This window comes from Melozone crissalis, unplaced genomic scaffold, assembly GCF_028551555.1.
Source record: "Melozone crissalis strain CALT ecotype California unplaced genomic scaffold, PUWL_Pcris_2 ptg000018l_1, whole genome shotgun sequence".
NCBI lineage: Eukaryota > Metazoa > Chordata > Aves > Passeriformes > Passerellidae > Melozone > Melozone crissalis.
In genome coordinates, this window is record NW_026535796.1 from 31,953,626 (window position 1) to 31,971,766 (window position 18,141).

Here is an 18,141-nt window from a genome sequence, read left to right on the forward strand (position 1 = left end):
AATTAAACATTTCTGGTGCTTCCATGCATATGGTATAAGTACTCTGCATTTCTCACTAAATATCTAGCCAGGCCTAAAAAGCAGTATTGCATGATTCAATGACTTGAACTCAGAAGTGAATATGCACAGAGTGTTGTGAGAATATGTGGTAGGTTAGAGTGGCTAGTGATTTTGTAAGAATAAAGATCTACTGTCTTATCCTCCCAGCACATCATTCTCTCCAAACTTAAAGAAGGGTAAAGAACTTTTGACATTTCAGAGATCCACTCATTAAATTGAGTTCTCTCTTTTGTAAGGACAGCAAATGAGACTGCGAGGCAAAGATGCTAAAATGTCATTAAGACTTTGAAAATGCAAAGTATCTTTACACATAAAGGCAATATACATTGTAAAAATTTAATTCTCTCACCTTCAAAGAAACACATATCACATTCAATGCTTCCTTGATCTGAGGATGATGTGATTCATGGACTAGCTCCTCACAGATCCAAATTCCAAGGCTACAAAGAGCAACACATCTGCAAAACAATGTTGGAGGACAAGTTGTTGAGAAACATTCTACAGGAATGTGTAATTTTTATGATTCATTAAGTTTTGATAAAGACATATAACAACAAATATGTTTTTAATATTTCCAAAACAACTGTACAAAAACCTTTCTAGTGCTGTAAAACATTTAAAAATTATCAAGAAATCCAAAGTATGCTGGTGAAGGCAGAGGAAAGGGCAGAGGAAGCACCCATCTGAGCAATTGAAAAATCCAAAAGACATCAAAAACTCCTGCATTTCTATGTGTGTTTTGATTAAAAATATTATCTGGAATCAACATATGAGAAATTCTTATATTTTCTTAAGACAAAGCAAAAACTGGGGTGGGAGCTTCCTCCTTCCTAAGACAAGAGGTTGCTCATATTTAGAGCTTCTGAGACACAGAGATGAGAGAGGAATGTTACTCTCTCATGGACATTCACATTGTTTTAGATGAACAATAAACAAGGATGAATAGAGGAGGGGTACGTGAATCCTAGAGTCAGTATACATATTGTGATTAGTACATTAACTTTCGTTGTTTCTTCATAGAAATAGAAAAAAAGGGTAAAGGTAAAAAGTATTTAGATAAGTGTGTTCAAATCAGCAGATGGATGAAATTTGTTCAGAAATGTTAAGGAGCTAGATTAAGCCATCTCTGATCCATTAGTTATTTTCTTCAGGAACAGAGTCTACAAATATTTGGAAACAACTTCAGGATTCAAAATCCTGGATAAAATTGGAGAGCAATCCAAAATTGAAAACAAGAAAGCTGGTCATGTAACCTGGGAAGGAAAAACTGTAGGCAGGAAAAGAAACAGAAGTGGTTGTGAAGCCTGTGCTGTAGAAAAAGGATTTTAAGGCTACATAGAATCATGAAAATGCTTAGAGAGAGCAAAAACACATACATGACTTAATAGTACATTACAGTGTAAACCCACCCTATTTTGTACATTGTCACTGAAAGAAAAATTGCAAAGTGGAGAGTGTTATGCCTTTTAGAAAGCAGTTTTGTAACATGAAAAATTAAGTCAATGTGATCTCAGGATATTCCCTCTTTTTCCTCTGTTGAGAAATATTATCAGCTCACATGAAGAAAGAGGTAAGTGGGCTGATGAAAACTGCTCTTGGTTTTCCAAAAAACTGTTTAAAGGTTCAATAAGCTGATTTTTCAGAATTGTAGCTTTTCAGGTATGTACTTCAAGTATTTTTTTATGTGACAATATATTAGTTGAACATATATATTCACTCTTTCCAAATATATAAAGCACACAAATGCAACTCCTCCTTGGTAGGGATTAGAGATTCCTGTTCAAATCCCATACACAGGACTGTGTAACTGAATGCTTCTGAAGATGGGTATGGAGGAATAAAATCCTAAGCAAATTAAGAAACAGGAGAGAAAACTGGTAATAATCCTTTCCAGATGAAGATGCTTAGGTTTAAGCATCAGAGCAACCATTCCTAGTTTAATGCTTAGCTCAGTTTTTTCTGCTTCTTGTCCATACCATAATAAGGGCTCATGTACATTGGATTATTTCTGTTTTTCAAATTAAACAATGTGATCTAATAAAAAAAAACCTACCCCTCCCTCATAAATAGTCTTGTCCTAATCAAAGTAAAGAATGCCTCTCTACTCCAGAAAATCCCTAAGCTGAACACCAGAGTAGGCTGGGAAAGCTTATTCTCTTACCCTTATTTACACCCTTTCCTATCAGCCACTATCACAGAAAGAACACCGGACCAGCCCAGCTCAGTTTGTTCATTTAATATCTCTATTACAAACAATCTCGAATTCACATCATGGACCACAGTTTTGACAGTGGTGAAGAAAACCATTAATAAAAGGCAACAAACTTTTACTTTAAGCTCTCTAATATATTCACCTCAAAACAGCCTAATAAAGAAAAGAACCTATTAATGTAGAAGCTCTTTTTGTATGGCCTACCGTGCAGGACCAGATGGCTCCTCTCTTGCCGAGCTTAACACAGTTTTAATTATGAGTTCCTAAAACGAAGAGGAAAAATTCACTGATTTACACATAACTCCATCCCGAAAAGCATCAAAATATTATTATAGTGCACACAGGCATATTGCTTAGTTGAACCTCTATGTTATGGTCAGATGAATTGTTTGCTTACCACTACTCCAAATATCAAGCCTGTCCCAGATACTTGTTACTGTGCCACCCCAAGAATATCCTACACGTTACTGTCCTAATTTCTCCTGATGAGCCATGTATCCAATTCTTGTCAAAGCATTCCATAAAATATCAAGGGGGAAAAAAAATAGTAAAGGGCTCCCTGAAGCTATCTTAGGTAGTGCTAAAGGGTATGACAGAATCTTTTACTTTAAGGTTTAAACAAGCACTTTCAAAAAATTTAATTTATTTAAAAATTATTTTCAACTAGGTACTAGATTAAGTGCCTACAGTGCCTTAAGAATGCTGTCAAAAAGAACTTTGACTCAATGACAGTGAAAAGTCCCTAAAGCTGTAGGCTGCCCTTAATATAACTCACGTAAACAACCATTCTACATTAGAAATGAGAAAGAAGGAATTCAAAATCAGTCTCCAAAGGGGAGCAAGGTATAAAGCAGCTCTCAAGTCATCATTTCTCCTCAAATTGAAAAAGTTTGGAAAACTTAAGGGGAGCCTTTCTTAGACACACAAACTGTGCTCTGTGCAGTTTCAGTATACCGTCACACTGCCTGACTGTGTCATAACAGACAAGGTAACGACTCTACTAATATTTGCATTTTGAAGACAAAACAGACTGCTGTACAGAACACACTGCTGTGCAGAAATTTTTTAAAGTCTCTAGGAATACAGGCAGATTTCACCAGTTGTGAAATAAATATAATTGTCCTAATAAATTAAATAATTAATCTTAAACCTCTCAATCTTGTCTCAGCTAATTAAATCTGTGATACCTGCAAATCACCCTGGTGAGAGAAGGCTTGAAAGGGTGAGATAATGTATAATTTTCTTCTACAAACATAAGAAAACACTTTATTATTAAGTTAATAGCGATTATAATGTATGTTTAGAAGTATAAAGTTCGACAAGACCTTAGAGGATCTTGAGTCTTATGATCTATTTGAAATTAATTTCAAAAAATTCTAGGATCTTAAAATCTTAATATTGTCTGCTAAAGCACAATATTAGGCATGCATTTAGTTAATAGAATACTAGCCAAATATTTTTAAAATCCCTACCTTAACATCTGTAAAATGAGACACAGCAATGTCAGGAATATTTGGGTGAAGAGCTGGTAGTTCACGATATAAATTGGGAAAACAGACTAGAGATCCTAAAAGAACTTGTGCTTCAACTCTTGGTGCCTGAAAAAAAAAGGGGGGGGAAGAAATATATATTCTTACTGCAATCAGAAAGCTGACATTTTTAGCTTCCTTAAAAGAGAATGATGGCTGAAATTGTATATAGCCATTTCCTTTCTCCTGGAAATTCTGAGCTCCTGCAAAGCTGAATAAACAGAGACCTCAGCTCCTTGGATTTTTACTCATGCACACCTCTGCTCTTGTTTTCCAAGACAGTAGAAAGGAGGCAGAAGGATTGTTGACTGAACTGCTAACTAGGCTCAGGTCCTAGGTTCAGCTAATTGACCAGGATGTGGAAAACTACTAAAAGTGACATGAGGCATTGCTGAACAAGAAAGGCTACAGTGTAAGAAGCTGACAGAGGCTTCAGATAAGTACCTTGAGGGAGACTGGATTTTGTAACTGGTTAGAGAGGGATTGATGGGAGAAAAAGGCAAATTTCACAGAGAGTTGGAGAAGACTATGGGGGATTTGAGAGAGTACAGTGTGCACAGCCAACAGCACCTAGGTTATCACATAGTATTACTATATAAGGCTGAACTTGCCTGAGTAACAAAATCAGAAGTGTGTAAAAAAATCCAAATATTGCAAACACTAGCACATTTGAGTTCTCAAGCCTGATCATAAAAGTCATTTCATAGCAGAGATATGGGGAAATAAGTACATTTTAAAAATGAAATCATGGTAAAAATAGACATTTACTTTAAAACATCTTCAAGCACAGAAAAATGGCAGTCGCAATTTTTGTAACTCTAAAATAAGATTCTCTGCTTCAACAGTAATTTTTGCATTCCTCACATATTTTCTGGAGAGGCATGTGTAGCGCTCTGGAATAAATCATTAACATTATCTGTATTTGATAAACACTACATTCAATTCTGGGATCAATTTACCACCCTAGTCAAAGAAAAATATACTGCTCAGTATTCTCTCAAATTCTTTGTCACCCATAAATGAGAATTAACTGATGAATACTTACATTGAGGAAAGAAGAAGCAGCCACTCTTCCTGCTGCTACAATGAAATCCATAATAAGCATGGTAGCACCAGGTAAACCAAGTGAAAAGAACTGAGGAGAGCAATGCTTGATGATTGTATTGACAATATCCTCGCAGAAGGAAAAGAGAAAAAAGGAAGAGTATCAACACGAATCAAATGAAAAATGAAAGAAAAAAGGTAGGTATTTATCAAAAGTAGAAAGTAAAAATGTGAGAAAGAAAACTCTTTGTGGCCAGTAGGACATTCATTAATGAGAGAAGAGTAGCACAAAAAGATAAAATCCTTAAGTATACTCATATTAATGTAAGTAAACTTGGTATACTTTATAGATCAATTTAAGCTCGGACAACAGTTCATCTATTCATTTACAGTCAGCTTTTAAGAGTTCTGTAACTGATCAACCATTCATTTGAATAGGTACAGAAAAGATATAGAAAGAAAACCAGCTATTATACCTTAACAACTGCTTAATCCTCTCCATCAAGTATTGCCTGACTGTAACTTTAAAAAAGGTATTTAAAGGTATTTAAAAAACCTCTTACATATACCCATATGAAACCAAAATTTGAAGGAAGATAATAAAGTGTTTTGTAACATTTCTGGTATGTAGTTAATCAGCACAGCATATTATGTTCTTGTAGACTTAGTGAGGCACTTTCAAAAATCATTGTACATGTTGCAATTTTTTTCAAAATACTTGGAAAAAAGCATAAAATGCTTTAATTGTAAAAAAAAATCCCAAGTCTACAGATTGACACCCCTCCCCTTTTCTCCTTTGAATAATTCTCCACTAGTAGTAATATCCAACTAAATAGCAGCATGTCATAGGAGGATCTTCAATGCAGCAAGAAAAGCAGCATTAATGGTTGTTACAGGACAGAAACTGGAGGTCTGTCCTATCCATAGTCATCTGTGGAATAATTTTGGACTAATTCTATCCTTCCCAGTTAAAGAAAACAGGGTTGTTTGAACCTTTGACCTACCCATGCCTATAATCATTCCTCAAAAATGTTCACAAACCCAACTTTTTTACACTTCTGCAAATGTTTAAAAAGTATTTAAGCCATAAAATATTTTCAAACTTCTTAATATCAAAACCTATAAAAAACCTACTCCCACTGATTAGATACGCTCAGTACATCTCAGTTTGCTGGTTCCTATACTTGCTGTAGAAACAAAGTCCTCCAATGTAGTGAGCACAATTTACTAGCTAAACTGTTGCATCAGGGAGCAAGTAAGAAGAACAGTAGACTTTAGAGAGATCTGCTTCCTTCTCTTTCTTGCATACTTCAATCTGTAACATACAATCAATAAAAAATGAGAGAGTATCTTTTCTGCCCTCATATTTGCTTGAAATGGACTACAAAAAAAGCATTTCTGAATACAACCAAGAACATGAGGATCATTTATCAAAGTTTTCTTTTTAGAAAAAGTATCAGTCACAGCACTAATTTCCAAAACAAAGTTAAATTACTCAGATGAAAATACACTTGAGTAATTTTGAGAAGAGTCAGTCATAACATTTATATTATTTTGAATTTCATAATCAACTTACTTGATCAACATGAAGAAGTCCACAGTGCATGATATTGTAGAAATGAGTTAAAAAATCCCTGTTTGGAGAAACATCTTGTCTTCGTTTCATTGTCTTACAAATAAGCTTATAAGCATGTAGCTTTCCTTGCTTGTATTTATCAGTCAGCATTGTTGCCTACAGTTTTAGAACAATATTTATTATTCATAAATTAAAAAATTACATTAAACACTCTTCTACATTTATTTCTGTTTCACAGTTTATTGCTCAAATTTACCTTGAAGAGCCATGGTGTTAGAATTCTCAGTGGTGGAATTAAAACTGGGGGAGATGGTGAAGTTAGGTTGTCTGTTGAAATACCAAGATTGTCTCTTATCTGCAATTATTAAAAACAAAACAGAAAGAGAATTATTTAAGGGAAATATATAAGGCGTTATTTTTTTCTTTTTGAAAATCCTACCCAAACAGGTCAGGTCGTTGAAAACAGTTCAGTTCTTTTACCTTGGCCAGATTCTGCCACAGTTCACACAGATAATCAAAAACCTGGGCATGAATCTCTGGATCCATTATGCAGTTGACATCTCCCAGAATTCCTAGCATCCTCCTCCACATCACAGTAGCAACATCTGCGTGCCATCCTGTAAGTGTTCCCCCAGCCATCACACTGCAACATTCTGAGGGGAATTCACTAGTTTCTGTAATGGAAGGAAAAAAGTATAGTGAGATCTACCTCTCCAGAAAAGTTCTGATACAACTATCAAATACACACTCCTCATAAAATGGAATGATCAGGCTTTCAGAATAAGCTATTTTTTACCCAGTCAGCCACCTCAACACTGTGGTGTTAAGCTTTGTCTGTTATAAACTCTGTAGAGGAAGAACTGTCTTATTTCTTATACTCTTTCATGAAATAACATTTAAGGTCACTGCTGGAGCTCTAATACAGATCTGACAGACCTAGTAAGGCCACTCCTCTTGTAAGTATTTTCTTACATTCCTTGAAGTCAATGAATCTCCAGAACCCCACCTGGCTGCTTTCAAGTAAAATTATCTTTCATCTTTACATTTATCCTAATAATATATAAAGACTATTTTTTTAAGAAACTACTAGGAAAGCATGTTATTGCAAGTCAAAGAGAAAAGAGACTAAACTTGTCTCTAGCTATTGTCCTTTAAACAGTTAATTGGCATGAGTGGAGAGGGAACATTCAGTAACTCAGCACCACAGTCTTAACACACACCTAGCTCTTTCCACACACCAGTGCTATATGAGAAAACATTCTTTTTTAGGTGGAAGATGATTTATCTAGACTGTCCATATAAAGAAACCCTCAGTGGATTCTGATGGCTCAAGTCTACTCAGGCCACTCTTAGCTACCTAAACAGCCACAAAATACTAGATAACGAGCCAGCTTGAGAGCAGCAGGCATTCAGAATCTTCTTTCCACCCCCTCAGGTGGATAATTCATTGGGATCTTCTGAAAGTCTTGTAGCCCCCACAGGCATACCAAATCAAAATTAAATCTGAATTCAGCCTAATCACATAGACTCTTCTTTTGAACTTCTGGGTCACTGTGGTAGAGATGCTATTGGTTTCTAGGCTGTAGATTTTGAAGTACAAAGCAAAATGATCTTTCTGTCCATCAGTAGGCTACTTAAAGAAAGAGGGTCTGAAATACATAGCAGACACTCTTTTGTTTCCATAAGACCAAATGCGGGAGAAATATTCACATTACATTTCAAAGAAAATGTATCTCAGAATTCCACAGCTAAGATAGCTGACATAATTACAAATTGGTTTAGATATGAAAGGGAAACGAACTAAACTTGTAAGGAAAAATGATAAACTATAAAATTATGTCTTATTATTTGTACATCAACGATAAAACAGTCCATGGCATGGCCACATGCTAGATTAAGCTGCCACAATTCTCAGCAACTAAAAGAACAATTTTAATATGTGGACTATTAATCCACCACCAAAAATTCCAATGAAATGCAGGTTAAAATGCAAAAGGTTTTTGTTTACTTTTAAAAGCAATCACTGTAATTAAATATTTTTGAAGTGTAGATGAAATAGCCTTGTACAGGACTGTTTACAACTCATGTGATATCAGCTACTTCACTACATTGCATTAGAAAGAAAAAAGAAAGAAAGAACAAGTTTGTATTTTCTATTCCAGATATTGCCTAGGTCATCTGGCGTCTGTAAAACAGAGTGGTGGAGCTTCTCATCCAGCTGCAGATCCTTCTGCTCAATATGATCTGCATGCAGAGTGGCAGGAGAGGGTGTCTGTGATCGGGATCCAAGAGCAGATTGGATTGGAGAAGCACTTTCAGAGCCTGCAAATGTAATTTTTAACAGTTACCTTAAAAGCCTTTTCTATTTTCTTGAGCTATGAAATGTTGTCTAAATACAGCATTAACAGAAAACTGAGCTGCTTTTATGTATCAAATTGGGTCAAGAAAAGATCTAAAACAGTAAGCAGATCTCCCTGTGAGTGGTGTTCTGAAAAAAATGAAACACATGCAGAAAAACTGAAAGATGAACATCAAAATGAGACAGATAAGTGGACTAGCAGACGTCTATTTTCAGTCCACATAATTCTAAATGTGGTTGTTTTGCAGCACTTTCAATGTTTCAAACCAGCTAAATTTCTCATTACATTTCCCTCACCTGAATTTCTCTCTACTAGAAAGTTTAAGCAAAAATTTTCCTGGAACAAATGTTTTTCCAGGGTGATAAAGCCATGCAAGTTAACATATAAATAAAAAATCAGTAACTGATAATCTTCAGTGTTTATCTACTGATTGAACTGAGAAAATCCATAGGATGGGAAAGTCCTGTATAGATAGAGGAGTGTTATTTCCTGTAAAACAGGAAATAACAAGCATCTGAATGACAGTGCTACAAAGGCATTTTTCTGTGATAAGTCTCTGAGCAACCTCTCTAGACAATTATGTGGTCCCCACTGTGTGATCTGTGGAGAAGGAGTAAGTAGTTGTATTTTTCTTCTGTACTATCTTATGTTTTACATCCTGAATTTGTCTAAAGATCCTTATAAATAGCTAAGTTTAGCCAGAACAGTCACACGACAGACAAAAAGAGAATGAAATATTCACAAAACTTTTCTACACATCAGCACATGTGAAATTAATAGGAAAAGAATTCCTATTAATTTTAATTGTTAGATAAATGTAACAGGGACACAAAAATATTATGTGTAAAGTTCAGTATTAGTGATAAAGTGAACTTTAGGGACAGCAATCGAAAAATGAGTCTTTTAAATAGTAATTTTCCCAAATTATCATGAGCATAATTGAAGAACATTTCTCATTTGAGAGAAGTGTTCTTTCTTATAAAGAGAACAAATTGTTTAAAGAACTTGACAGAAAATGTTATCGCTGTTGTCAGAATAGAAATTGCAGAAAACAATCTTTATTATGCTGTTAATCTGCAAAGGTCTCTATCTCCTTTAAATGGCTAAGACAATGAAGCTTTTACTATCAATTTCAATCCAAACCTCTATGCAGGATAGAGGGACACTACTGCTTCCCACACAGACTGCTGTCTTGTGCAACTTGCTACTGACCAACAATTTTCCACATGCTTACGGAGATAAACTAAAATACACCCTTCAAAGATGTTCAAAGAAGTATTTTCTTACTTCATTTCCATCCTGCTCATTAGCTGGGGACAGATGAAAGTAGTTCATAAAAGGAGCAAGAAAGAGTCATGAGGATGAGAGAAATAGAGAGAGAGTGGGATAGAGAGGGAAAGAAAGTGAATGAGATGGAAAGAGCAGGCAGGGAGGGCACGGAGCAGATGAAGGAGGGAAAGAGATCTTCATATGATGGAAGAGAATGGGCAGAAACAATTATGGAAAATTTGCAGAACTACAGGAGTCTGTCATTAAAAGATACTCCAGCATACGTGGATCCAACCTTGACTGAGACTTCCACAGGTACAACTTGTTCTAGGACTAGTAAACAGCAGACAATAGTCAAATTTATCATTTACTTAGAATATGATGTAATGCCCATATATCAAAACCAAATTATCCTTCCAAAACCCTTCAGATTTAGGAAGAATAGTTTTCTGATCAGCAGAACCACTGAAAAATTGTTTATCATAAGTGTGTTTTGAGATTGAGTTTCTGCATTGATTTGCTGGCATCTAATATAGTGAAATTCACATTGCAGCTTCCATCATGAGAGTCTGCATATATGCAATTTTCACTAGATAACTGCCTATCTTTCATAAAACATCAAAGAAAATAACATCCTTTTGTTTTCTTATATGTCAATTTAGCAAAAATTAGACAATAGGCTGCAATATTGTTGAGTGCATGGAACAATCAGGTAGACGAAACAATCGCACAAGTATTGTTTCCTCAGGAAACCCAGCTAAATGCATGTGACACACAAGAGCTGCCTCTAAAACAGTGGTTCAAGCAAGAAGAGTTAACCACAGAATCTCTCAATAGACAACTCAGTCACTAATTGCAATCTTATCAATTCAATTATAGTGCACACTTGGACAAAAATATCAAACAGTAATGAAGTTATTAACATATAAAAACATACAAACAAACAGAAAAAGAACAGATCTACAGCAAGGACTTTCAACAAGCACACAGCAAATAGAAAAATGAAGAGAACACAAGTCAAGCTGAACATTGTGGAACAAGCTGAACAACAATGTCCATGAAAGCTAATACCATTAGCAGAAGGGCACTTTTTAAAAGTTATGGCAGAGGAAGTAAAGATGTCTTTCCATATCTCTGAAAATGCAGAGTTTGATTTCTAACAGAGAACAAGACACAATATGTAGGTATAAGCTTTCATAGAAATATAGATAACTGTTGCAACTTGTTACTTGTTACAACTAGGGTTGTAACAGGAATGGTAGCATATAACAGCTATGGAACAAGGAGTATGAAAATGACTATGGGCATCTTTACTCCTCATGTACAAAATCTGGTAAGAGATCATTCTTTCAGATCAGCCTCATAGAGAAGCATTCTCTCTTTCACACAGGAGCCCATTCAATTTTGGTTAACTGCATCACTTTTCAGTTATACAAATGCAAAGTGATGTTACATGGCCAAATAAGTAACATTTTGCATAATAAAACCTCTCAGTTTCACAACATAAAGAGTTTCACAATATAAAGAGATATTAAGACGGATGCATATAAAAGAATCCCAAGATACTTCAATATGATACACTGGTTTGAAGGAGCGCTGTGAAAATCTTCCAAAGCAAAAACAATTCATGAAATTAATTATTTAACTACCAGTAATAGAACATTTGTAAGAGATCTAGCATACATTATGATGTAAGAGTTTCTCCTTGGTAATTGTATAGATTTTCTCATGAAGGGTTAAAATACCTTTAGGACCATGGATAACTAAGTCAGACAAAGGTTTTCCACTTATGTTACTTCACATATTACTTTTTAATAGCAATCAAAAATAATTGAAATAAGGGAATAATCTTAAATAGAATATAGATTCTCGGCAGAAGCTGAAAGATGCATTCTTCAGGATGGGTGAAAAATTTCTGAAATAAATACTTTTTTTTTAAAAATCTACTTTACCAGTAATAGTTGCAGCTTCAGCAGACAATGGTTGCTGATTGAGACTACTTGTTTCTGAATCTATGTGGAGTGTAGTTAGACTGGCCACTTCTTGTTCCTCAGCACTTTGTTGCTGTCCTGAAATTGCATCAACGTCAGTAGAAGCTGGCGTCCCTGCCTCAGTGCCAAAGCTGAAATCTGTATGAGAAAAGCATTGCATTAACTTACAGCATAAAAATACCACTAATATGAAAAAACCCCAGAGGTCCAGGACTGCCAAACTAAACAGAAACCTTGAATGTGCATCTTCTATGTTACTAGCACCCTGTTGCAAAATTTAAATAAAATACAACAGCAGAAAGTATTGACTATTATGAATATTCTCCTTCCTGTCATAAATCCATGACTTGATGTCTGCAGAAGACATTCTTGTTGAACATCTGTATTCTGCTTAGTTGTTGTAAGTGCATCTACATCTGAATAACACAAAAATAATGTAATCATACATTATGGAATTTATTTGTAAAATTTACAAACTGAAAGAAATATTCAAGTTTGTTGTGAAAGCACTAACTTCAAACTAAAAATTTTACAGCAAATGACACTAACAAATGTTATCCTCAACGTTAATGAAAAAACTGTCAGGCCAAAATGTAGGTTCAAATGCCATGACTATTTGCATAATGGAGAAATATATAAAAATTGTAATTTCTTCCAAAAATTCTACTATGTAAATATTATTTTTATCTTATATAACACATGATGTCATAATTCCTAGCAGCCATAATGACCCCTTCCGTTAAACAAGAGTGGGAATAGATAAATAAAATTAATGAAAAGCATTATGTTATTAAACAAAGCACACTAATTTTAACAAAGCACACTAATTGTACTATGATATTACACTTAATATCTTGATTAATCTACAGCTACACAAAGACCACTGTAAAAATATCATAACCCTTTCTTCAACTTTTATGTAATCACTTCCAAAAGAATTAAAACAATTTCCAAGATAAATAAGCTTTAATTTTTATATTTTGTGCAAAACAGATAGATACGCTCCACAGAGATGACAATATTTCTTTCTAACTTCTGTTCAATTATGTTCTCCCCTTTGCATAGTAGTACTCCAGTGCTCTTTTGTTTTGGTATACTAAAAAAACAATAGCCTCTTGTAAGAACCTTCCTTGTTCCATTAACTTGCTAATGATTTCAATGGAAAACCAAAATAATCTCTCTCGACAGAAAATTGCTGGCATACAACTTTATCTGGGGAAAAAAAAATAAAACAACAGATGAAACAAAGGAAATTTGCACTACATTAACCAAAAGTGCTATGACTTTTGGAAAAATGTACTTGCTTTCAAATTTGCGGCTCTCATATTGGAAGGCGCTGAAGGAGTCGGAGTGGCTGTCGGAGCTGATGAGGTCGCTGCTGCCCGCGCTGGCAGGCGACGTCCACTCGGAAGGCACGCCTGGGTCATCCACGGGACGCATTTGGTTCTGCTTGTTCAATATATCAGGAAGGTCTTTAGGAACTTCCAGGCTGCCAGGGCTGCTTCCTCTTCTTGTCACATTCTAAACATTGAAGACACATAAATTATCTTGCAATCTTGGACGGCTTATTTACGTAAAATGGAAAAAGCAATCCCATGTTTGGTGAAATCAGAATGTAACAAACAGTTCTTAAGTACCTGAACCAGAAATTGCCATCATTCTAAATACCAAGACTTTCCAAACCCCCAAATGAGAACCCATGCAGTCACAGAATTTCATAAATACAAATTTTATTTGCCCAGTGGATTTTTGGACGCACATTGTAAAAGTCTAGGACTCAGAGTAGCATGGGCTACATGGTAGGTAAGACATGAGAGAGATAAATAGTTAAAAAGTATATTACATCTAAATAACTTAAGAAAACTTGTTAACCTTGGTTTCAGACCCAATGGCCTATAGGCCACCATACTATAATCAAAAACTTAATTTATAGAAGAAGCAAATCAATTGACTAATTAATGCATTGATCTTCTTAGGATTAAAACACTACTTCAGTACTGGTTTGGGACACAAAGGACCACACATAACAAGTAAGGCATGCAAATTTGCTCATTTTAAAGTAAGGTGGTGGTTTATTTGAAGTCTTTCTTTAAGGCATTTTTTTCCACAGAGGGCACTGTTTGCATGAGAGGGAAGAGATATCAAAGCAGAAATGCCATTTTATGAAACGCCTTGAAATGTGTATGCATTATGAGACTAAAGATGCCTCCCTTTTATATCAGGCCCAGTCAGTTCTGCGTTCTTTTACTATTCTACTACTAATTTCAGACTAATGAGCTTTTCATGATATGGTTTTAGTATTCAATAGATAAAGCAATTTAGTAAGTTGGTACTGTTTTAAGGAGGCATGTCTGTTGTGTGCTAATTGAAAAAAATGAGCAGTAGTTGTGGTAGTCTCAGTATTTATTCAAACTTTCTCTCAGCTCTTTTCTGCTACCTGAGGAAAGTATCAATTCTCCAAAAAAAGAGTAATCCCTACCTTTCTCTCTTCTGGAACCAGCTGTGATGATTTCCGGTTAATTAATTTTCAGACTAAGTTACCTTTTTTGTAGACTACAAGTTAGCATTTTGTTGTGTAACTCAAGCCTTACTAACAAGAATACTTTGTGCCAACAATCAAGTTTCATAAACACGTGTTCATTACAAAAGAGAAAAAAAGGATACATATGGACAAACTCTGTAGATCCTTTCTTGTCATTTATAAAATATGATGATAAATAAACAATTTTTAATAACTTTGAAGAATCTTCTTCTGTCCCTTATTATCACCAACTTCTCTAATGACAATTTTCTATAGGAGTATGTCTTACACAAGCATGTCTTCAAATCACCTTGAAAACTTTAAAGCAAAAGGAACTAAATAATTTTGAAACACTATCTTTAAATTGTTACGCATTCTGTTCTTAATTTGCAACTTTTTTTTTAGTATTTTCCCTTTTGTTACTACTTAATAATCACTTATCTCTTCAAATCAGTTGTAAGCATTCAACAGTAACCAGAAATTCTTAATTTTAATTTGATTTAAACTTCATATTATGAATGCCATTCCAAACAACATGATGCTTTTGGAAAAGTGTAAGAAGGAGGCAAATGGAAAGTTGATTTTATTAGAAGAGCACTACTTATGAGAAATTATTCAATACTTGGAAGTGAAATTTAAAAAAAGGAAAAAAATATATATTCGCATAGTTTTGTAGTCTGTTGCACTGACTATACCTGTAGAGAACAGTACTGAACTACAGCATGCTACTTACTTACATACCAGGCTGCAGGAATGCAAATGTACATTTAAACTAGTATTCTGAAAGTGTCCATGTACAGGCAGGCATCTTTGCAGGTGCAATTAAAGCTGTTTAATACAATGAGACTATTCATCTGACAGTAACTTCTGCATTGCTTCCATGATGAAGATTTAATAGATATGAAAACACAAATTCTATAAAATGGCAAGAATCTATGCCAAAGGCAAGGAATAATTAAGCAATATTCTTAATTCTGATTCACAAGAGCCACAGAAATACATTTCAGTGAACTGATTTATCATGTCATTGACAAGTTCACACATACATGGAGACTTAAGTATTGAAGTGCAGCAAGTTTAAAGGCTTACCAGTGCATTACCACTGCGGAGTCTCTCAGCTATAAATTCGTCCATGAGGTCAGGAACATTTGTATTGCTACTGCCAATATCACTATCAATAGGGTGCAGCTTTTGACTCATGTCCTCTCTATTAGCTAAAAGCAAATGAACAAGCATTTATACTAAACAGCACACCAAGACATTTTCAAAACAAAATGTAACAAATGAAAAAACCTGCTGGTTAACAGAAATTTAAAAATCAAAATTGCCAAACATGCATTTTAAGAATGTTCCTCTTTTAAAGCAGATTCTACTCTCAGAATTAGTACGGCTTCTTCTTCCCACTAAGCAGGGGTTAGTTGATTTCCAATTCCACCTTTAAGAGCAGGAAGCTTATAGGTAAGCACTACTCGAAGTTGTTAATGCTTGTTTTAAGGATAAAGCATATGTTCTTCCTCCATATCACAAGTAAGTAACAAATTCTAAAAAAATTATGTGATTTCTTCGGGCTCCTTCTTCATTGCATTCCTAATGAAAAGCAATGTAGTGGAAAAAAAGTAAACTAGGTTGTAATACGTACAAATGACAAATGGCAATGTGGCACTGTATACAGTTAGTATGAATAGTGCAAACAAAATGTTACACAATATAATTACATGCTGGTGCATGGAATGAAACTTCTAACTCTAGATGATCAATGGTTATGAGCAACTAATGAAGTTCACTCCTTTATCAGTGTTATATTTTTTGATATAACTATATTGTTCATATTTAGCTGTGGCTGTTACACCTGACTTTATGATACTAGCCTTTAAAATCTTCAAGTTATTCCAGTTCATGTTCTCTTTATACAAATTTTTCCCTCAGTGTCATCTTTCATGAGACCACAGTACAGTTTATTCTAACAATAAGTTTCTGTTAAATGTTGGATTTTAAATAACAGGTACTTCTAAAATTGATGCTTCCTGAATATGTCTGGTTCAGAAGTCTAATTTCTGAAGAGCAGCAAATCATTTTTGTGAGACCCGTGACAGTACCGCTCTCAGGTGCTGTGCTTACAGAGACTGCCCTCAGGTGGCATTAACATCTTGATGCAGGATGCATTGCAGAATCCTCTGTTAATCATGCCAGCATAACAATGGGGAAAAAAGAAAACCTGCATTACTGCTGAAAGTTAATTTATTGATCATTTACGGTTATGTGAACTAAGACAATGTATATTAGAGTCACAGCCTTGTTTTTTGATCAGTCCACAGAGGTCTCGTAGTTAGCAGGTGAAAGACCATCACAAGACCTTCACAAACATCCAAGATTCCAAGAAAAAAAGAAAATAATGGAAGATGTTGCCAAGATTTAATTGCAGCCATTTGGATGAATGAATATAGGAAGGTCTATGACATGTTTTGAAACAGACTCAAACAAAACCTTATGATTAGATTCAGGGAACTGTTGTAATGAAATCATTCCAGTAACAGCAGATTGCTATTTTGGACTATGTTTTAAAAACTCTCTAAAATGACTTCCAAATGTAAATTTGAGGGGCTCTTTTTTGGCTTTGTTTTGGAGGAGGAAAAGGAGGAAGAGGATGAGGAGGAAGAAGAAAACACACTAAATGAACCAGAAATTAGTTCAACCTAGTTGGTTGGGAGCCAGGTCCTTCTGGCAAAAAAAGTACACTCAGAGTGAAATAACACATTCTGATAAAATATGCATTGCCAGTCCTTCAGTAGGCTTAATTTGAAGGCTCTGCAATGTAGATAAAAATTCAGAAGTCTCAAGACTTAATCCTTTATTAGGTCATTTACTGTCTCTTCCTCTTCCCTAATCTGATGATCTTCAGCAGAAAAGAGGTTCAACTAAATATTTTGAAAAGAAAAATTAGTAATTTAAAGTATGTAAATGTAACTTATGCTGGGAGAAAAATCAGCTGGCTATAGGCGCATGCATAACCAAACAGGGAAAGCAGTGATCATCCCAAAGCCTTTTGATTGCTTATCAGAGCTTGCTTCAGTTGCATTAAGCCAAACTGGTACTGCCTTTCTCCTTTTGCGCTCTGCACACTGTTAGTGCTCACCTGCAGCTTTCCTTCCAAAATAGCCCATTACATGACTGTACAGATCCCTCAGTGGAGCCTCTGCTGGCATTCTGTTCTGCCTCTGTGGGGAAACATTTGCCTTCGGCTTCGAAAGAGCATGTACAACTGTTTTATAAACACCACCCAGGGAGCCCTGCTGTTGTGCCGACTCCTGACCTGGTGCTCTAAAGGCACTACGACCTTGGAACTGACTAACAGCAAGACCTTCTTTCTGCAACACAGCTGCTTGAGTTTCTGCAGATTCCTTAACTTGCTTGCTGCCAGCTGAAGCAGTATTGACTGCATCTAGATGCCTATATATTCCAGGTCTAATCAGCTCTGTTGCAGCTGATGAGCTACTGCTTGCACTGGTATTGCTGTTGCTGCTACCACTACTGCTACTACTGAAGCCACCGAGTTTACGAAGTCTTGCTTTCCAAGCAGCC

At 35.3% G+C, this 18,141-nt stretch overlaps 1 protein-coding gene across 7 annotated transcripts in view; it reads right to left on the bottom strand.

The window, feature by feature from the left end:
• Positions 1-18,141, bottom strand: part of RALGAPA1 (Ral GTPase activating protein catalytic subunit alpha 1) — a 130,008-nt gene that overhangs the window by 65,094 nt on the left and 46,773 nt on the right. For all 7 annotated transcript variants that reach the window (XM_054276119.1, XM_054276117.1, XM_054276115.1 and 4 more), the window contains 11 exons: positions 15,652-15,776; positions 13,346-13,562; positions 12,003-12,179; positions 8,591-8,743; positions 6,902-7,095; positions 6,678-6,776; positions 6,422-6,577; positions 4,847-4,975; positions 3,745-3,870; positions 2,477-2,535; positions 410-518 (listed from right to left, as the gene is read on the bottom strand). In XM_054276119.1, coding sequence (XP_054132094.1) covers positions 410-518; positions 2,477-2,535; positions 3,745-3,870; positions 4,847-4,975; positions 6,422-6,577; positions 6,678-6,776; positions 6,902-7,095; positions 8,591-8,743; positions 12,003-12,179; positions 13,346-13,562; positions 15,652-15,776 — 1,544 coding nt within the window. The remainder of the gene's footprint in view (positions 1-409; positions 519-2,476; positions 2,536-3,744; positions 3,871-4,846; positions 4,976-6,421; positions 6,578-6,677; positions 6,777-6,901; positions 7,096-8,590; positions 8,744-12,002; positions 12,180-13,345; positions 13,563-15,651; positions 15,777-18,141) is intronic.